General features: G+C 39.1%; 1 protein-coding gene across 2 annotated transcripts; it reads right to left on the bottom strand.

The window, feature by feature from the left end:
• Window positions 1–255: 255 nt before the first annotated feature.
• Window positions 256–18,121, bottom strand: LOC308423332 (glutaredoxin-like protein C5orf63 homolog). Of its 2 annotated transcripts, none has more exons than XM_080920049.1 (5): window positions 18,061–18,121; window positions 16,081–16,181; window positions 5,266–5,383; window positions 1,698–1,754; window positions 256–1,063 (listed from the first exon to the last, which is right to left on the bottom strand). In XM_080920049.1, the coding sequence occupies exons 3-5, from the start codon at window positions 5,374–5,376 to the stop codon at window positions 896–898; spliced, it is 336 nt and encodes a 111-aa protein (XP_080776175.1). In that variant the 5' UTR covers window positions 5,377–5,383; window positions 16,081–16,181; window positions 18,061–18,121; the 3' UTR covers window positions 256–895. The 2 variants fall into 2 exon arrangements, with proteins under 2 accessions (XP_080776175.1, XP_080776174.1); XM_080920048.1 differs by having other exon boundaries at window positions 256–1,075; window positions 18,061–18,111.
• Between the last annotated feature and the right edge of the window lie 4,202 nt (window positions 18,122–22,323).

Genomic DNA, 22,323 nt, shown 5'->3' on the forward strand with positions numbered 1-22,323 from the left:
TTAGATTCTTCTTCGTGTATAATGTAAAGACAATGTCTAAGGTCAGTGAGCTACAATATTCTATAATTTTAAGACTAACTCACACTGAGTACTTATAGATCTAGTGGCTCATAACAGCCAAACAGTTCACAGAACTTCATAGGGAGGTTATTTAAGGGAGAAAAAAAAAACCCAGTTTTGTTTTTAAGTGAATCCATTCTGACGTTTGCCAAATCTGACAAAATATAAATCGGAGTACAAAACCACATGTTTAATATTTTATATAAAATTATACTTTATTCTTAGAGATGCTCAGTTATGGTTAAAATAAAATTTTCCGAGATACAAAAATTTGACTGTCTTACAATTGGTTGAATTAACTTAACTGATGATAAGTTGATGCAGTCCTCAACATTACAAATCAATCCCATGATGACGTGCACAGCTGGGTCTGCTATACACAGTCTGCAGGTTTTGTCTTTCTGAAGTGAAGCCTTTTTGGCTAGGACAATTATTCCATTCTACTTAACAAAAGTGAACACTAATTTTAAACAGGTATTATTAAATTCCACTGAAACAGTCTGCATGCAGATGTGTTCATTAAAACCTCCCTTTCTCAACTACCAGTTATTCACAATCCACATTCCACTTTAATGGGTGTAAGAGCATTTACTTCGCTAACGTTAGGTTCCAGGGCAGCTTGCCAGCAGAACTGCAGAGCCTGTGTCAGTCCAGGTCTGTATCAGGGCACGGTCCAGTGCATGAGAAGTAAATCCACAGTCACAAAGGAAAAGATAAACTCAACAAACAGACCTCGTCATTCCTACAGCTTCCCCTGCTCTACAATGTATTCCTCTTAGTTCACAAGTTGCCTATAAGTAGACTCCTCTTTTGGGTACTCATCAGTCAGAAGACATCAGTTTGTGTCCAGCACCTGCTGCTCAAGCTTCAGTAGCTGTCTTTCAAGCTTTGAGGTATTCACTCGATGCTTCATCAGAAACTGGCCATTCAAATGGAAGACAGGGATGTCAAATTTATACCTTTCATGCCAAGTAGAATTTTCTGGAAGTGTTATGTCCACCTCCTGTAAAATAAACTAAAATGTGGATAGGTTAAAGCACTCCACTTTATGCATCATGGAGCAACACAACTGCAGTAATATGCTGACCCAGACTTGGTAAGGCTGACAGGTTTTCTTCTGTTTGTTAGATCCTACAGTAATCCAATGGCCTGTGTTTACAAAGCCCGACTGGTTTCATTACACTGTACTCTACATTCTGATTTCTATACTTTTTAGTTACACCTGATACATTCAGCAGCAGGGCTCTGCTCTGTTCTTGACTAAATAAAACGTGTCCCAGCTGGAAAGTTACCTAAAAATCAGGACATACGTGTCTGGTGTAAGAGCCAAGCTACTATGGTTTGCTAAAGGAAAACATCACGGAAGTTACAGAATAAGATAAAAGCAATGGGCCAAAATTTAAAGTAAGCATGAACCTGATAGTTAACCTGATAGTTAACTCTGGATCACAGCAAGAATCAGTGAGGAAAAGTCTAGCACTATTCAGGTAATGTGTTCCATGGAAATTAGTGCTGAACGCTCTGAGGAATAGAAACAGACTCTAAGTGGAAAACATTAAATCTTTTCCTAAAGGAAGGACGCAGGCAGACACCACACAGTAAACCATATCCACCCTGTCCATATACATGGAAGTTACCCTGTTTTTGTAAGGCTGGAGTACTTCTTTAGCTTCATCACACAGTGGGCAAGGGTCCTACAGGAAGAACAAAGGATGTTAAAACAAACGCAGGTATTTAGTATAACATTCCCCCCCTTCCCCATGCCAAAGGAGAAAAAGCAAACACACATCAGAAACATGTTGCACTTACTTTTAAAGGATGGTTTTCTATTAGATTAATTATGCTGCTTTATTTCCAAAGCAAATTATAACCACAGAATCCCCAAAGCAGCTACTGTTCCATGATAGTTGGCTCTCTGCATTTTTTGGTTGTTGTTTTTATTGATTTATATATGTATGTGTACCAACTGACATGTGTTTGTGTGCATATTACACACTCCTTATTTTCCACTGACCTAGCTACCTAGCTAAGGGTTCTGCCTTTTCCTAAGTAAGGAAAACCTTGGTGGCCTCACACAATTGACCTAAATGGTTTAAGTCTTTTCTGGCCAGAAAGTACTGAACTTCATCAGTCTGTTTTTCCTCCTCAGTCAAGAGAACAGTGAAATAGTGAGCGTTCTACCCTTAGGAGAGAAGGAAGTTTTTTCAGTTCAGATGAGTGGCTGCGGCACTGCACAGTGTTCTTTCTGTTTTAGTATTGCAGGTATCCACAGTGGACCAATGTTCTACCTGAAGCACAGGCCTCTCTGCTGTTCATACTCTTCAACCGTCTTGTGGGAAAGGTAGGGGAGACACAGATTGGCAGTTATTAAAGGTCTCTTAGTCACCGTGCCTGAGAGTCTAGCCATAGGTTCCCTTCTGTGAGCTGAAAATAGGCTCAGCATTGCTGCTGCTTGGGTAAAAACTGCTTTTTAATATATTAAAAAATATATCAGAAAAAGATAAGCTATCACGTACAAGACCGGCCTTTTCTTCATCTTAGAGCATGTTTTGAAATAAAGACTTGGATATTTCAAAAATTTTTGGGCTGGATTCATCTCATAAATTGCTATTGGTAGAGGGCAATCATGCTAAGATTTTCTGAGAGTATCCAAAGGTCAAATAAAAGCTTAAAAGAAAAACCAGACAAGACTGTACTAGGTGAAGATGTGCCAGATGCTTTTCTTTATAGTTTGCTTTTATGGTAGAGGTTTGAGAAGAGCGTTTTGATCTTAAGAATCAGGCTTGTGGAAGACTGTATAATTAATAATGCAAATATGTCAGCGTGTATCTCTGAAGAGACTCATCACACATTGGAAAGGATAAGTATGGCACAGTCAGGATGGCTTTCTGAGGGTTCTCTGTGGCACTTATTGTTCACTTTGTTCTTTAACTGTGCACTAACACATATCTTTCTTTTCTTGTAGCAAGAATGCTACAGTTTTATTCCACAGAACTACTCTTTGACATGTGGCCAATTCCATCTGTAAGCAAGAAAGTCGGAGCACTTGCCACAGGTACAAACCATCAGGTTTCTATCTCTTTTGCCTACTATTGGCTCAGGAGTGGGCTAATCAAGAAAAGCTAATATGAAGATGAATTTAATGCAGTAGATACAAAGCCGGAGCCACTAATAACCTTATTTCCTGAATCAAGCACTCCCTGGAACCAGAAACCAGAGCTACATAGAAAATCTCGTATCCCAATCTGGAAATAGAAAAGGGACAAATTCTTGACATTTCTACTTCTTTTATAGGATTTCTGTAACTTATATCTTACTATATACTTTACAGTGTTCAATATACATATTAAAAATGAATGGGAGATTTGGTTCCTGTTTGCTTGATTATTTTCTGGAGATGTTCTTGGCATTTCACCTGCTCTTGGAACCAAAAAAGTAGATGGCAATCATAGACCAAGTAAGTACAGCTAACTTCATGGACTATTGTTTCAGATAATGAAAACTTATTTTTTGTTCTATAATTTCTAATAGTACAATATATATTGATGATATAAAAAGCAATTTAGATGAAATATTTTCAACAAGAAGTTTATTTTTAAAAAATTAGTTTAACTTTGCACTTGGTGGAGGGGGTGCATCAGATAAGGTCTTGCTATGTAGTCCTGACTGGCTTGATACTGGCTATGTGGCCTAGACTGGAACCGAACATGCTACAATCCTCCTGTCTCACTCTGACTCCGAAGTGCTGCAGGACACAGGTGTGGACCACTGCAGCTGGCAGACTTTGTTACCAGCTGTCAGGATTTAAATGGTTAAATGGCTAAAATCCAAAAATTATCAAAAATGCATTTACTTTGAATTGCTGTGTTTAAAAAAGTAACTTCTGATGTCTTTATGTTTATTTTTGATCATAAATTCCACAAAGTGATGTTAATTAGTAAAACCAGACATTCTTGATACTTGTATTCCAAATTTACAGGGTGAGAAACTCTTAAAATGTTTAAACCAGGACTGGGAAGAGATGGCTCAGTGGTTAAAGCATTTGCAGTGCAAGCTTGGGGACTGGGGTTCAGATCCTTAGAACCATGTAGATGCTTGGTGGTCGAGGTGGCTTGCAACAAGTCCAGTGCTTGTAAGACTGAGGGAAGGCTCCTGATAACAACTGCAGGCCTCCAAATGCACCTACACACACACACACACACACACACACACACACACACACACACACACACAGAGTGTTAAGAAAACGAGTACAATCAGTTCTTCATTATTCATTCTTATTTGTGACTTTGTCTATGTGATAAAGTTTGCACCACCCCCTTTGTCTATGTGATAAAGTTTGCAACCCTCCTCCCCAAACAATATGGGAAGCACTTTCACAGTAAGACATGAACATGCATGCCTAAGCACAAAGCTATAAAAAGTTTGAGTGGCCAGTTGCCCTTACATTTCTAAAGTCGGGTCCAATGAAAAAAATGCTTTGCCTCCTTGTTTAAGTTCTCATGCTGTAAACCTAACTTAGCGTTCTCAAATACTCCCATGGGTGCTGCTGTATTGGTAGTGGCATTTATTTGCTGTTTTTTTTTTTTTTTTTTTTTTGTTAGTGACTTAAAAAAAAAAAAACCTTAAGCCTGGTGCTAAAAGAAAAACTGTGATGTGCCTCATGGAGAAAACTCAACTGTTAGATAAGCTTCATTTAGGCATGAGTTGTAGTGTTGTTGGCCATGAGCAAAATGCTAATGACTAAACAGTACATATTGAATGAGACATCTTTAAACAGTAACTCACATAAACTAAAGTTATGCATTTAGTTGGTTTACAAAAATACTGTGCTAGGGGCTCATGGGAACCCAATCCAGTTCTTTTCCTAGGTTTAATATTTGCTCATCCAATGTTTGTTTTTTAGGACATAACTACTACAAATAACAAGAACTGACTTTTTTCTAAATAGCACGATTTTAATCATCCTAACTCTAATCTAGTTCTTTGTAAATGTAGGGGTAAAAGACCACTATGTGTATTAGTGTACCCTCAACAACTGAGAAACAATGAAATGTCTCAGGAAGAAAACTGAAGACCAGGTCTGAAGAAGTCTTCCCACTGATTTTCTTTACAGATTTGACCCCTTCTCGTGGATATACATAACCTTTCACCCAACAATAACACTTTGTTTTTAAGTTGTAATTTTGCTTTTCCATTCAGTACCTTTGTGAATAAGGTCAGCACAGGCAGAGCTGGGTTAGAGGCACAGAGATTTCTCAAGAGTCCAAAGGAGGATTTGGCAAACTGCATGCTACTTCCTTGAAACCAGAGCATTTTAATTCTGCCAAAAGAAAAATGAACCAATAAACTTAATGCACCATTGACTTTGCTCTTTAGAATACAAGCAGTAACTTGCAAGCTTATGATTGAGTCTGAAAGTTTCAGAATTGTATCTTGGAGTCCAGGAGTGTCAGAAAGGCCCAGATGTTTGGCGAGTGTCCATAATAAATTCACTGTACTCTAGGCAAAACAGAATTTAGAATTAAAAAGCAAAACAAACAACAACTTAAAAAAAAAACAAACCCTATTAGTTTTTAACCTAATCACTTGGTTTCTAGAAGCAAATTTCATGAGTTTGTTAATTTAAATATGAAATTAGATTTCAGCTGCAGATATTGTCAGCATCCTGATGACTCCTTATTAAGTGGAGATATCCTGAGATGGCTTTTGATTGGTTCACTCTCACTGGCAAGCACCCAGCACCACCCAATCTTTCTATGGTAAAAGAAGCAGTAAGAAAATGGCACACCCGAAAGTGCAAGTCACCTCCAAGGAGATCTCTGTCTACACTGAAAAAGATGGAGAAACACAGAGCTGCAGGTAGAGAAACTAAGAGAATCGGTCTGAGTTAATGTCTCAGGAAAAAAGTCTGTTCAGCACCTTAAAAAGCATCTTAAAAGGAGAGTGCCATGATTTTCAAGAGCTTCATACACAAACACACTGGTGTTTTTATTGGAGAGATTCCAGAAGGAACAGTTTAATAGCAGCATGTCAAACATTGGGCTTTGAAGCTCAATTCTGCTACTTTGCTTGACTAAGACACCCTATTATTCCTGGTTATTCCACAGCCTTCAGCTTTGTGGCTAAATCTGTAAATGTTACAATTTAACTTCTAAACCACGTATGTACAGTTACTTTTCCCACTTACCACTATTTCCAAGATGAACTTCCTGGGATCATATTTCTTAATTTCACTTTACCCCTCCCACTCTGTTTACCAGCTGCTGCTTCTTTCCGTTGACAAGTTACAGCTGTGAAAACCCTCTAGTCCTTGTACACCCAGAGCCTTTCCTACCAGAAGCACTGCACTGTTCTCTTTCTCCATAAGAAGCACACAGTTTCTCCTTATTTTGCCCTAGGACTCAAATCAGCTCCTTGAAGAGTCTACTGACCCCCTTACCAATGCTGGCCAGCCTGTGACTCCCCATCCTCATAGTTACAAGATCTTTGTGAATCAGCTGATGCACAACTTTATTATATGTGTTTCCATTTTAGGATGTCTCTTACTACTTACAATTTATGTCCCTCCTACTACAGTAGAACTCTATAAAAGCAGGTATTGTTGACACTCAGCACACAGGATCTTAAATATCTGCTTAAGGGCTGAAGTATGAGAGTGAGCATTTCCCTCCTACTGTAATCTCTCCTCCGCTCAGTCACTCAGTGTGGACAGCAGTCATTCTTTAGGCCTCCCTCTAAACTAGAGGAACTGCTCTTTAGGGTGTCCATTGACTCTGGGCTGACACACTGCAGTTGGTACTGCCACCTCTTCAAATCTCCTGTGCCCTACTTCACAGAGAAAGTATGACTTTGTTACGTGCTACTCTTCCCTGGCCTCTACGAGGCCTCTCAGTGCAAATTAGCCTTAAACTTATTTCAGAACAAACGACAGGGCTTTAGAAAAAACTACCAACCCATATCAAACTACAATAAAGACCATAGGACAAAAAGCTCAGCCACTGATCCATGAAAGCAATGATCTTTCCTTTACTCATCATAAGCTTCTACCCTTCCACTTCTCCCCAGATTTCCCTCCTAACTAACTGTCCTGCAGGCATCTGCTATTTAGAATTACACTGGAAAGTGAATGTAAGCAATGCCACATATTCTGTGAGACTCTCAACTAAGTATTAAGTCTTAGCAGCCACATTTTCTGTGAACTCAACAGCATCAAAAACTCCAAAAGGTGAATGTAGTTGAAGATACAGCTTTGACTACACAGGACATAAATGAAGGGGGAAATGGAATGTTAAAGGTGGGTATTTATCTATTCGCCCCACATTTCTAAGCATAGGCAATTGACCTGACGTTTAATGAGTAGATAGACACTTCTGAATCACTGGATTTGGAAGGACTCTGTGGTACCAGTGGCGCTCTCTTGTAAAATAAGATGTATTAAAGAAATTGTACAATATATGGAGGAGACGTAAATGACAAAATTAGCTTTATAAATGGTAGAGATATAGTCCTTGAAAATGAGAAGGACGGGGCCTTCCACAGCAATGCACCAAGACTATAACCAGGATTGAGAACTGCTCGCTTTTAGTAGAGGGAAAGAAGATTTATTGATGTTTGGCTGGAAAGGAAAGGAAAACGTATTACTAGCTGAGTTGAGACTGAGGTGTTAAGGCTTTAAAAAAAATTCACATCCACAATGGAAAACAGCTTCAGTATTTCCAACATGACAAAACACAGCATGTGGTCTTGGCTGCAGTCAAGACAAATAAAGCTTGTCATAGTAAACAGAGCTGCCATGCATTCCAGATTGGGTGGGATATTTGTTCAATAGCCAGAGAGCTAGGCAGGGTCTTCAGTGATGCTACAGTCACTTAGCTCACAGCTACTGCTATTCTCTCTGCACTGCTACTTCTTCATGCACTTTTAACTACTTAAACCTGACATGTTTATTTCCTGAGCAAGGCATCAATGCTATGCAGTTTTAAAACTTGTATATTTTTAATGGCCTATGGTATATGCATTCTTTACTATATTGTTCAATTAACTTATTTCTTTCATAGTGGTGTATCATAAATTTATATTAGAGCCTGATATAAAGTAAAAGCTCCTTATTCTTTACCTAGACAGATATTAAAGCTAAAATTTCTTAATTCTTGAAGTTCACTTATGGCTGTAAAAATTAAATGAAGGAATGATACACTCCAATGGGAACACTTTCAAGCTCTTCTGAGGTCATTTTACTAACTCTAAAAACCCCAATGCCATTGCTGTGAAAGTCATATCCACTAAATTATGCCTTCTTGAAGAAAAGTCTTTATGTGGGCTACTCTATCAATGTGACATTTTCATTAGTTTATTTTTGAGCCATATCTTAGCACTATAGAAAAAAATTCTGAAAAGTGATCCCTGCCTATTAGCTCCCAACTGTGAGTTGACAAAATGTCCTCCCCAATTCTCTGTACTGGAACTGAACCTAGGGACTCACAAATGCTGGGCAAAAGCTTTAAGAGTTTCACTAAGCAGTCCAGGCTGTTCTTGAACTCTCTGTAGTCCAGGTTGTCATCGAACCTGTATTCCTTTTGCCCTGGCCTTCTGAGCAGCTGAGATTAAAAAATTGTGTGATTAGGCCTTACCGACAGCATTGTTTTAAAATTATGTCACTTTAGTCATGGAATAAGTGTTCCTATTATACAGACAGGGACAGTTTTATCCTTTGTATTTTGTTACATGTCTCTGTGACAGGAACACAAAGAACTGCGCTCATAATATCAAAGAAGCACAATTGGGTCACCTTTGTCACAGACTGGAAGAAAGTAGCAAAAGTATAAAACTGGATTCAGAATGTGCTTAAAGAAAATTCTGAAGCTTCACAATAAAGATGCTGACTCCTGCTGTTCCAAGTCCAGTGCTACTCAGGCTCGGATCCCCTAAAAGAGAAAGGGAAACTGGCCTTCCAACACAACTGAGGCTGACTTCACTGGTCTTTATGGCAGAATTAAATACAACATGGGGGAGGACTGATCAGACCAATTCAGCCTTCCTTGAAGTAAGAGAGAGAAGAAACGTAACCTTCTAGCATTTCCCAGAGAAGCACTGAAGGGCACACTATGAAAGCAACTGATTATAGTACAGGAAGATGCTATGGCTGTTTGAGCTTTTATTAAGGATTATTCATTTCAGCATGATGAACTGCCCAGGCTATGGCTGCACATCACTTATATAGGGCTCCTGGATCTTTCAAACACGGTATGCATTTGATTAGGAGGGAAACAACATTGTTCTTGCTTGAGTAGAGAAACTGACCTTCACTGACCAGAATTTTATTCATACAAAGAGTCCTTTGGTACACCAAAGCTCTAAGCTCACATAATCATTCATCAGCAAGCTGCAGTGTTAGTTCATGTGCAAAATCAAGAACTTTATATAAGCCCAGGCACCGCCTTGGTTATTAACAGATAATGTTGGAGCTTCTGCACAAGACTATAATGTAAATTTAATGCTGAGCTGACATTAACCAAATACTATTATCATAGCTCTTGCTGAACCTATGTTCTATAAAGAGAGCTAGCTCAAGGCTTCTGTTTAGTCATTTGTGCCATGTGAGAAGTTAAATGCTCCACTTCAGATGCATTTCCATCTAGGTATAGCAATTCTACTTTTACCCAAATGAAAAGAAACACATACCCTTCTTTTGGGAATAAACCTCATATTTTAGGATACTGAAAGCTACATAATCAGGTGAGGTTGCTAAGGTGATGACAGGTCACTGGGTTCTACCTAACCCATGGAAATAAGGACAGATGATGCCCCCTGCACTCCTCTTTGAGTTTGCAACCAGCTGTATTTGAACCTCAATCCCTTCAGAATAAATCGGAATCTAACTTAAGATTTTGGGTACAAGAACAGAAGAGCTATGATGGGGTACTTGTGCAGCTGGAAGTGATGAGGGAAGGCACCACTGTATGGACAGTGACAAAACCTAAACTTCTCAGTGAGCAGATACTCTAGGGTGTCAATTCCAAGGGGTGCTAATGTGGGTGGAATCTCAGGTGCTGCTCCAGTGCTTCAGCCCCACAGTTATGGTACCTGACCTGGTGGTATAGAATCAGACAGGATTCTGATATCTACTTGTTATGTTATAGCAAGGATCCTGATATCTCCTTTCCTGATATCTACTTGTGGGCTGCTGTATACAACACACTGCTCAGCTTCACGCTAACTCTGTGGTTTCCTATGAGCTTGTGGAACTCATCTTTGACATGGTTGTGCCATGTGAACAATAAGCATCCACTCAAGGCTTCCTTGGCTCCCCTCAGATCATGGAATAAAGATATGCATATCTTTGTTTCAAGTGCTTTGGTACCATGTTCAATTGCATTTACACATAGTCAGTCTGCAAGAAAGTTTTGAAAATTTGAGTTTAGGACTTGTCTAGACAGTAAGACCACAATTTTATTAAAATAATGATTTACAGATGTACCATTTAATACATGAACATCCTTTCTAATTCTCAGTAAAATTAAGCCATTACATTTTTCTTTGTCTATCCTGGTGATTAGTTTATTTCTCTCCAAATAAAGTTTACATCGACATCATACACTATATACAAGCAAAAAGAATTCTAGATAAGAATTTATGGATTCAGAAGAGTGAATTAATTAAGGTAAAAGTTATATCATGCTTTATAGTATTAGCAAACTAATAAACATTTACTCATTAGTTTCACAGTAATGAGGAAACAAATATTTCCAAGTAAGTAAGAGATGATCCTCAATGATGAAGAGCTAAAATATGGTCAGAATATGAACATACACAGACAGGTAAACAAGGAAGACAGGAGGTATAACAGCAGGACATAAAAATGCTTCAAGAGAAAGGGAAAGATGAGTACTGTGGGCTAAGGTTGGAGATAGCGTCACAAAAGGAGTTTGAATTCTAGGGTGTATGGACATAGAAACAAAATAGAAAGTACTCAAATTCTGGGTTGAACACTTGTTACAAATTTTGGGGAAAATGTGATAAAGAAATAAAGAATAGTGGAAATAAACTTAGAAGTCCAAGGATGGGACTTCAAAGAACATTTAATAGTTGTCAAGCCGTGTGTGATTTGTCATGTATGTCTTCAAAACCACTGATGGGTTTGAGCAATGATTTAGTTTCAATATTTTAGAAGATTACCTTGTTAGTAGTTAGAGAATCATTGAGACTCAGTGGGCAGTGACATATATAGGTTTGTGAAGAGCCAGAGTTAATGATAAAAATTAGTTTTTGTTAGCATAAGGATTGTATCTGCGAGTATGAAACTAGAGATTATCCCAGTAGGACAGAAAAACGGGGCTCAGCATAGATCTTTGCCAAAACCTAACTTGTAGTAATTGGGGAGAGAAAAGTCAGGACAAGCAGCACACCCACTGAGGAGGTAAGAGGACGTCCAGAAAGTGTGTCACCACAGAGGCCAGTGGGGAGGGTGTTTCCAGAATGAGGGAGCAGTCCATCACCCAGCAGTGATGTTGGCTTGTCTAGAATGGGACAGTGAAATGCCACATGCAAACCACAAGATCTGATATTGCTCCACAGGCATTACTCCTATAACCAATGTGCTACTGAACCCCAACCATGACTGGTTCCTGCCTAGTTTAACAAGTTAAAAGATATTTTGGGTATAGACAGAGATAGCTGATGGGAGGAAGAGTGGACACAAAAGCCGACTATCTTAAAGTGACTACTTAAAAGAGACAACACATTTAAAAAAACTGTATAAGTCAAAACAATATAGAATCAAAGCTTATTATTGGTTATGAAATAATTCTACAAGGTATTTTATAAATAATGACAGTGATTTTTTTCCCCTGACACTTTGTGTATATTGGTCCCAGCAAAAGGCTTAACATCCTTAGCAACAGGTGTTTCAGAAGTTAGGAACTGCAGGAACATTTCAGTCTGTGAACACTACTTACTTACTGGACAGCAAATAAAGACATGAGGTCATGGCTTTACTCACCCAGAAACTTTCAGAAAATTACAAATGAGGACACACCATCTGAGCTTTTCAAAAATAATGTTTTCATTGATAGCTTTAAACAAAAGGCAATCCCCTTCTAATAGCCCTTCCTCTGTAGTTGTTCTTATTTTTATGGGTAGAAAAAGTAGTCATTGCTATAATACTAATGATTTCCTCAATCAGGGTATATCAGAACAGAAGCCCATAAGGAAAGTGTTAAGTTGACATTATTGATCATCTTACCAAGTAGTTCTGAATAAATTTGCTGGAGAGATCAAAATACTTTAAAAAAACCACAATTCACACTATTCAAGCTTATCAATCAGAAAAATTAAACATATGCAGCATAATTGTTCATTTACATCTATGAATTCATTTTCATGTAGAGTTTACATAGGAATTCTGCATTTGAATTCCCTGGATTAATATTTTTAATTTTAATATATATTTATATATATTTTTGGTGAGGATTTCATAAATATGAATTCCCTGGATTAATATTTTAAATTTTAATACTTTTTTATTTAATTCATTTATGAGGATTTCATAAACATAGATCCCAAAGAGAAACACAACTGCCACTAACACATTCTAAGACACAGGAAAACTCATCTCTTTGAGCTTTAGTCCTGCCAACTGTGAAATAGGAATTCTACTACTTATTTTGACTTCTCATTTTTCCAGAGACTCAAGAGAAGCATGTACACAAGTCTTAGGTCACAGATGTCCTTGTGACACAAGAAAGAGCAATCCCACACTGAAGAAGTAAGACAGGAATGGCCATGTCTGCACAAAGCCTTGAATAAAATTCTATCTTTGGAATCTGAAAATATGCAGCTCTTTGGAGAAGCCCAGAATTCCCTTTGAGTTCCATGCACAAGTGTAACTATACTTGCTTACTGTCAATTGTTTTCCCTCTCTTTACTCATAACTGGGAAGCAGTGGTTTCTGAAACCACTATACTGGGAAGTAGAGAGCTGATACCAGAGTGATCTGGCATTCATCTGGAAACTGTGTAATCACAGCAGTTGGACGTACTATTAGCCATACTTAAAATGTTATTTTAAATGACAATCTTTATCTCAGCATTCTCCCCCTCATGCAGAAGCACTGCTGCCTTGGCCGTGGCCTGTGGTAAGCTGACAGGAAAAGAATCTTCAGTGCATGCAGGTGTTTTAGAATCTTTGGAACTTATCAGTCACTCCTTCTAGATCATTACTTCAGAGGAATCTACTCCAGAATGGCATTGGTGCATGTGACAATGTCAAGAAAAGGTTTCTAAGAAAACATCTAGCTAAGAAAAATAAAACAATGCTAATCAAGAAAAGCCATGTACTCTACCGTATGTGTCTCATAGCGTCTAGGAGTAGTCCAGAGGGAATTCTGGACCAATTATCACAATGGGGTTTGCACATGCTGCCTTCCTCCTTCTATCCTCCATCCCAAACATACTGACTCAGCAACTGGCCTAGAGCCAGAGCAGCAGTCAAATTCAGCGTGTGCAACAATGTTCAGTTCAGTTATGACATAATAGCTGCAAACCCATTCCTGAAAGCAAGAAAACCTAAATAATGTGGTTAGCTTAGACATAAGGGTTTAACAGAGTTTAAAAACCAATTTGAAAATTCCAATCTCCCATAAAGATAACATTAAGACTGAGGGCAAAACCATCCAGTTCAAGGAATGGGAACAAAGAGCCTAAGAAATTATGCAGACTCCTTTTGACATTATCCTTTTTACCCAACATGACCTTGTTCCCCTGATATTTAATACTGACTCAGAAAGAAGACAATTTCATTAAAACATTTTAGTCACATTATGCTAAGATAGTAATACTAGTTTCATTGCTAAAAATAAGTTTGCAATTCAAAATGTCTCCCATTTGTCACTAATATTCTATTCATTTCTAATTTATCTGACCACACAAGACCTGCAAGGCATTTTGTTGCGAATCCAATAGCTCATTAGTCTTTCCCTATCATTAGGTTATAAGCCCGTATGTGCAACAGTGTAATTTGAGCACTGAGCATTGTCCTCTTTAGGCCTGGCTGCTCTGAGCTGTAACGATCCTACACTCCTGAATCTTCTTTGGTTTTTCCACCTATCAGTAGAATATTCTGATACTTTGGAACTGAAAAGAGACCTTAGCTAAAGAAACCATGTTTAATTCTTTTACAGTATATTTTTGTTCTATTATTTCCTTGAACAAGGGCATATGCTTATAAATTTTGTTTAAGGCTATCTTAAGGTTCATAAGAAAAAAAGGGTAAGTTTCAGACAAAAAAAATCTCTTAGTATAAAAAAGGGTTATAAAAAGTCTAACAAAATTCCCATTAGTTTCTATTTTAACATGAAGACCTCTTTCCATGTGTATAGTTCGGATGGCCTCATCTGACTTTATCTATGAAGTAATGTAATAGTTTCTTTCTCTTAGCTTAGCAAAACGATATATAAAGAAGAAAAAAAAAATCAAATAACTCAGTGTCATGTCCTTCTCTCCTGACTGAACTAAATCAGTTTTCCTATTATTTCATTATTAATATGAGAAAATACTGGAACAATAAAGAGAAGTTTATGTTTATAGCTGTAACATTTTGGTTTTAGATGTAGTCAAGTTCACAGACCGCAGCAGTATGTAGCACACCACCCCCCGTGTGTGTTCTCTCTCTGGTGTGTGTGTGTGTGTGTATTTAAAATTCTGAACTTTGAACTCTCCCTGGATGGTATAAAAGAAAGGAAATAAAAAACAAATACAAACAGACCAAAAACTGTGGATTTTCTTCACTGTCATTTGATCAATTTAGTTTAGAATAATAATATGACAGGTCCTTGAGACAGGATCTTGAGATAGGATCAAACCAAGATGCTGGTGGGCTAGGTAAGTCAGTAATTTGGCATACCTTTGTAGCAATTCTTCAAATATTTGCTGAACAGATACCTGGATGAAGGGTTGAGCACGGGAAGTCTGGAAGGAGTGTAGATATAAAGAGCCAGTGGGCCTGTCAGCCTGCATATCCAACTCAACAAACGCTCTACAATTTCCCAGGTAGATCTGCTCAGGTGGCAGTTTGGCTACAATCAGTGAATTTTCAACCATACTCTTCCCTGGTCCAAGCTGTTAATGAACACATTACTTCTAACTGCACTTAGTCACTCCATGGAAGGTGATTTTTGTTCTTATTTTCTCTCTGCTTCTTCCCCAGAGATGTTTTCATGTTCTCCACTGGTGTAACTTCCCCTGAGGGACACTGCCTTTTCATGTCCATGGCATGAACTGAGTGTATACAGTGTGTCAGGTATGACAAACATAAAGGTGACTATGACACTGTCCCTGCACCTAAGAAACTTGGAGCAGAGAAAAGAGTCACAAGAAAACAGCACAATGAGGAAGACTAATAAAGTAAAATAGCCATTATTACTGGTACTGTGATGTTAGATACAGATGCTGCTGATGTTTGGTGTTGGATACACTGAGCAGGTTTGGGTATTGGCAGCTCCACCTCCAATACGGCAATGGTGAGGTAACAGAACCTTTAAGAAGTAAAGCCTAGAAGATATCTGATCATGGAAAACTATGGCAATAAAAGAGAAGGGGAGTTAATATTGCTTCTTTCTGAACATGGTAGGTTCTCTTTCTAGTTTTCTAGTGTGATGGGCCATAGCTAGGGGACCCTTGTCAAGACTTTAGCATCCATGTATTTATATTTTGCACCCTCTAGAATCCCTAGCTGAAGACTGATACTTCCTGAATACAGCAGATATTTTAACTTTTGCTTACATCTCTGGGAAGTTAGCTCTTGTCTAAGAACTAGAATAAAAAGAGGGTACAGTCTTTGTGTTTACTGGTCCCAGTGCCTACCTGCACAGGAATGGGCTTAGGGAGTTACAATCATATATCTATGTAAATTAGCCATAGCTTTTCACTTTACATATTTTCCCCTGAATAGCTTTCCCCCAAGATACAAAGGCAAGAGTTATAGAAACTCATTCAGTCCGGCTACTTGTAGAGCCACACATACCTGATCCAGTGGGAGTCTCCCTTCAAAACAACTGCAAACAGGAATAAAATTTCATCCAGAAACTATTTCACCTGGCTTTTGGCTTCTCCTGATGTATATCCCTTAAATAAAGCAGTGTGAAAAAATTAGATTTACAATAAGAAACATAAAACCCCTCACTACTTCATAGCATTACACCTCAATATCTTACTGTGCTTGAAATACCGAAGTACAAGCAATAGTAACTAAATATATTGGCCACCTAGAATATATACAAGATATGAAATACAAAAACTTTAATTAAAACAAACTTATTTGAAGGGATCTCTCTACAGTGCCTCTGGGTACAGCGTTCCTGTGAGTACAATAAAGCCAACAAACTGGAACAAAACAGAAACACAGCCCAATAAATTCTCCAAGTTAGAAAAATATTCATTCCTATTACTCACCTGTCAATAGTCTAAAGAAAACAACATAGCTGCATATTCCTCTAGCAAAAGAGACAAACATTATTGATCCTTTTCTGGCAGGTAGCTTCAAGTGGACCAGAGCAAATAGAGAATATTTTGGAGCCTGTTTAAAGTAGCCCATAGATTTTAATTTCACAACTGGGCCTTTTTGGTCCCAGGCAATTCCTCAGTACAGCAAGACCCAGGATTAAGTTTCAACATCTCACATAGAACCATGACTATTTCTGCCTTATCCCAGAGAAACAATAACTCAGCATTTTCCAGGACAGATTTGTTTCCATGCCTCCGATGCTGGTGGTGTTGAAACAAGGTCTTACTGTCTTGAGGGCTGGTCTAGACTTGAGATCTTGAGAGGGCTGGTCAGCCAAAACCACAGTGTTGGGACTAGAGGCAAGTACCACCACTGTGCTGTTTCTCTTGCGTTTTACTCTCTGCTCTTTACCTACTATACACCTCACACATATACTTCAAAATATTTTTACAGAGCATCATGTGCATATTTATAACCTATCCCACAAAATATTAATAAATAAGGTGGCTGTGGCCTTTGAGAGCCATTTCAACTTGTTCAATGTCCAACCAAGACAGCTGGAAGGAGGGACTAGTTAATCAATGTTACAGGAGCCCATCTCTGGTTGGGAAATGTACTACTAGTGTTGGGATATAACAGTCTAAGCACCACTGCTGTTTAAGGAACTGAGAATCTTTGGGTCACACTAGACCACATAGTGGTTTTTTTTTTTTTTTTTTTTTTTTTTTTTTTTTTTAAAGAGCAATAAAATAGTTTTATATAAATATAATTAATGAGGGTAAAGATAGGGGGAAAAAACCACTTAAAGAGAGCCTTAGAAACAACTGGATACCTATTCACATTAGTGGCAACTTTCAGAGGTTTTTCTACCTTTAGTCTTATTAAAAAACTGTATTAGCTAGTGTTTGTCAGGGGTGAGTGACATGGCTAAGTACTTGTTGAGAACTGTGAAGTCTGATTTATTCTTTTATTGTCCACAGGTCCTGAGGGCTGCTTCTATCCAATAAAGCAAAGATGGGGTCCAGACAGCTGGGTCCAGAGGGGCTCAGCACTCAAAAATGCTCCCTACTGCACTTTTCAACCTTTTCACCCCAATTAAAGGTCAATGTGGCTGCTCAAAACCACTTATTTTAAAAGGCAGTCAACTCAGCAGGCTGTCAAGTGTGATATTGCCACTTCATAGAATTCAATTAAACCCGGGACCAGGGCATCTGTGAATCACAGGAAGAAGCATGAGTTAAGACATTTTTTGCTTTCTTCGAAAAGCTGCATTTCCCCCTTCCGTCATTTATTCAGTTCCCAGAGCGCCATCACAGGCGCGCGTTTACAATCTCCCCCCAGCGGCTCAGGGATTTATAGCTCCCGGCTTAATTAAATCCCTGTTAACTGCAATGGAAGTCTGCAGCGCGCCGCACTGCGGAGGGCTCGCGGCCTTTTCCGGTGAGCGCGAGCTAACACCGGGCACCTGAAGCGCTCACCTTACGCGGCGCCATTACCCACCTTAGCCTCAGGCTCCCAGGCGGCCGCTTCCGCCCGCCGCACTTCCGCTGCGCGCTACACTTCCGGCCCGCGGGCGCCTCCCTGCAGCCCGGGCTCCTTTCTCCCAGGTCCTTCTCTCTTTCCTGAGCTGGTAGCTGCTGCGTCCATGAAGAGAAAGCCCAGCTAAAATGTTTTGAGAAGAGAGAAAAGAGGAAGCAAAGAAGGGAGGGAGGGAAGAAATAGCGAAGAGGCTCTGAGTGTTTAGGAACCCGGGGGATGGGAGGAAGCATTTTGAGACTTGCCAAGTTAACCACTCCCTGTGTGTGTTATTCAAGGTAGCATTTACTGACTTCCTCCTCCTTCGGGTTGGAGTTGAACTGTGTTATAAGGAACAGGATGAGCAAAACTGAGAGCCGTACCTCCTCTCATTTATAACCTTATAACCTTGTAGGCAAGACGGACGTGGTGAAAATTGTCCTTTAAATAGTTTATGCATTTATTAAGGTTAAATGTTAGGAAGGGAAGGAATGACTTGTGAAAAGATAGGCATATTAGCTAGTTAGAGAAGCAGCTTTTGTGATGACATCTGACAGACCTAGGACAGGGGCAGAACTCTAGAGAGAAGGAACATTTCCTGGGCTGTGCATAGCCGAGTGACTGATTGACTAGTAAGGCTAAAACTCGAGGGGAATGGGGGAAGAGGTTTGAAAAGAGGTAGAAGAATATTAGCCTGAGTGAGGCCAGGTAGCCAGGTCAGGCTTGTGCTAGGGGACGCTGGAATGTTTTTTGATTGACTATGTACCTCTTCAGGAAGGGGAGCTGGAATAATGGTTTTTGTTTTCTAAGATCTCTTAGCTTTGGGGAGATAATGGCTTAGTATAGGTGGAGCAATCAGGAATGCAGGGAGTGACTAGTGTAGGCTACAGGTGTGGTGATATTGTAAGTAATAAGCAGATGATGGGTAACCAGTGTAATAACACTAATATTTATTGATTGCTCACCCAAAGCTTGGTGCTCATTAACATATTTAATCCTGTGAACAGTCTTAATTAAGTACCATTTTACAGATGTTGAAATGGAGGCTTAATAACTTGCCTATATCCTCACAGGTAGAAAATAGCATATTGGACTTTCATTTCTGCTGCCAGTACCTGTGGGCTCATCGCTGAAATAAAAGCATTTTGTATTCAGTGCTTAAAAGAAAAAAAGATAAAACATGTTAGTAATGGATCCCTTAAACAAACCATGTTGGTTATATGATATTGGTAGAGGACACACAATTTGAAAGTGGAATTTTCAAGTTCACACTTTATCACTTCAGCGTTTGTCAACAGCCAAAAGAGGAGCTGGGACCTTTAAAAAGGCCTATGATTATTTTTTGTTGATATGCTCTGATAAGTCCTAATCTTTCTGAGAAGGAAAATGTCATTCTATAACAGTTAGAAGTAGAGCATTTCTTAAGAACAAATGTGTCTAGCTATAAGTTTCTTGGTAGAGCATGCATATTGTACATTTCATGGAGTGACAGAAAAGCTTCCTAGACGTGAAACTTCAGGTCAGTTTCCAAATTTCATGTTTATTGGCTGGAAAGTGAAGCTTTGTATAGTCAGTTGGATGTATAAAATTTGATTTTACAAACTGAAGATGAATGTTTTTCTCAAAGGTCATGATGATAGTTTTGTAGCACTGGTTACAGGTACATTTCCCCAAGGAGTAAAAGTTCATTTCCAGAGTGTGTGTTTAATTAGTAAGATCTTTTTGGTTTATTATCCAGTTTTTAAGTGGTAGCACAGGACTTGGGATGTAAGCAGTTTCATTTGAGAATGGAAGTTCTCTGAAATGGCTGTGAATTTGTGAGGATACAGCTATCAGAGCCTAGTCACCTTGGGAATCTCTACATTAAGGCCTTTATTCCAGTTGAACAGTGTGACTTCTAGGTCCACATTTCAATGAACTCAAGAATGTTTCATGTCAGCCCGGTGGTGGTAACACACACTTTTAATACTAGCACCTAGCACGTGGGAAGCAAAGACAGATGGAGCTCTGTGAGTTCAAGGTCAGCCTGGTCTACAGAGTGAGTTCCAGGACAGCCAGGGATACACAGAGAAACCCTGTCTCAAAACAAACAAACAAACTAACAAACAAGCTTTGTTTGAGAATATTTCTGGAGTTTGAACAGGAAAAAATGATTATCTTAAGAAAAATTGGCCACAGCAGAATTATAAACATTTATTCAAAGGTCACAAAGTAGAGCATTGTGTGAGTGTCAATGATTTGATTTCGCATTCACTGAAAACAAGGCTTTGTTCAGACAGTCTGAACACATGAGAGCTACTACAATGCCATGAACACTCTGACACTGTAGTGGATTTGTTGGTTGCTTTAGCTAAGCAATTTCAAAAACAAAATTACAAATTTATTTTTATATAAAAAGTATTAAGAGATATTTCACAGCTTTTGGTATGTTTCAGATGATGTAAAGGGAAGACTGAAGGTCTTTAGAGAGCACTGGGTGTGTATATTTTGTTTCCTCAGAGTATTCTTTTGGTAGGCCTTTGACCTATATTGTCCTTTGTGGTCTCCAATTCTAGTGTTTGTCCTGAGAATTAAAGTGGCTGAAAGTGTTCTAACGACTTTGGAACCTGAGTTTTATGCTTAGACCTTAAGACTGTTAGCTCAGTGGTTGTGTCTGAGGCATCACTGTAACTCCAGAAAAGGCTTGCTTGAAAGGGGCTGGCCTGCAACTCCTTAGATAACTCCAGTACTTTAGATGAAACAGTATCAGTTCTTCCAGAGATGACTTGAAGTCAGCCCTTCTACTTAAGGCCTCAGAGGGACTAGACATGTAGGCGTGGGAGGCAGGAGATTCATTCTTTTCCCTTGGCTTTGTCTTTGAGAAAAGCAGAAGTAAAGAAGTGGCTGTGGGTACAACAGTATTTCCTTCAGAATGCTTTAGGAAAGCAATATCTTGGCAGGGAGCAATCATACCTATGCTGTTTTACAGTAACCTGGGTTTGTGCAGCCACTCAAAGAACATGGAACCTGGACATTGACTAGGAGGGACTATCAGCAATTGCCACTGTTGGGTGATACAATGGTAGAAATATTCAGAGACCTGGGAGGGGTTCCATGGTGTTTTTCTGGTTTTTACGATGAGCTTATTTGTTTATCTCATCCGTCACTCTTTCTAGGTACTTCCAACTGCAGAAATGATCTGAAAGGGCCAGATTTTAGGTTATGTTTAAGGTCATGGAAAAAAAAAAACAGTGGCAACCTCCCAAAGAAAAGATGTGCTTCTGAGACTGGGATGTGTTGGGTCATTGGGTCATTGGGTCATTGGGTCATTGCTGACTATCTCCAGGCCAATCATTGCAGGAGGAAACAGGATTCTAAGCCTGTTCTACCAGGAGAGAATGGCCCTCAGAAACCTGATTTCTGTGTCTCCTTTGACATTTTCAAAAACTCTGCTGTTGTGCCAGACATTTAGAGGAGAGTGAAAAAAATTTCAAAGGGGAAAAGTGCTTGTTTGTTTTAAGCTTTGCTCAAGTAATCCACTTAGGCCATTTACATTAGTTAAACAACCTTTCCATGTAAACACCATTAATTATGTAGTGTAAGAGTCAAATAAAAATGCTAAAAAATAAAACTAATTGTAGAATAAATTAGTGTAGCTTGAGCACCCACACATTATAGAGAGGTTGCGGAGTTTTACAGGCATGGCTGTGTGATTTTTCTATTGTGTGAGCTATAGGATGGAACCAACAGAAATGACATTTCACAGATGGATACCAAAGCTGTTAAAGTTTAAACTCATACTGGCAGTGAAATTACAGTTTTCACAGGGGCCTTGACTCCAGCTTCTCTCTTTATCCATCTTTAAAAGACTGTGAGGTGAGATGAGGTTTGAGTGTCCCACGAAGCTCCCCAGAAGATCTGTTGGAACCAGACCGTTGTTGTCAACTCCAGAACCTCCAACCTCCTTCTGAGTGTAATAACAGGAGATGGCTTGTGTCTGTGCTGAAGGAGATGAACTGATGTGCTGCCTACTAGTCACAAAGGGTCAGGGACTGAAGCTGCTGAAAGAATGGGGTCTAACAGACATCGTGGTGACACCAGTATAGCAGTGTGGACTCATTACCATTTGTTAATGGACTGCTTACAATTTGTCATGACAGGATATGTACGTTTTTGTTATCCCATTTCACAGATAAGGGGTTGAGGCTTAGAGAAGATCACAAATGGAACGGAGACTGGAAAGCGTTTCCTCCCACCTGTCCCTTTCTG

The sequence above is a fragment of the Micromys minutus genome, assembly GCF_963924665.1.
Source record: "Micromys minutus genome assembly, chromosome: 8".
NCBI classification, from domain to species: Eukaryota; Metazoa; Chordata; class Mammalia; order Rodentia; family Muridae; genus Micromys; species Micromys minutus.

Coding starts and splice junctions, on each gene's coding strand:
- LOC308423332 (XM_080920048.1), bottom strand. CDS start 5,376: ATGCTCTGGTTTCAAGGAAGTAGCATGCAGTTTGCCAAATCCTCCTTT. Junction 1,755..5,265: donor TGCTGACCTTATTCACAAAG/GTACTGAATGGA, acceptor TTCTTCCTGTAG/GACCCTTGCCCACTGTGTGA. Junction 1,076..1,697: donor TCCAGCCTTACAAAAACAGG/GTAACTTCCATG, acceptor TCCACATTTTAG/TTTATTTTACAGGAGGTGGA.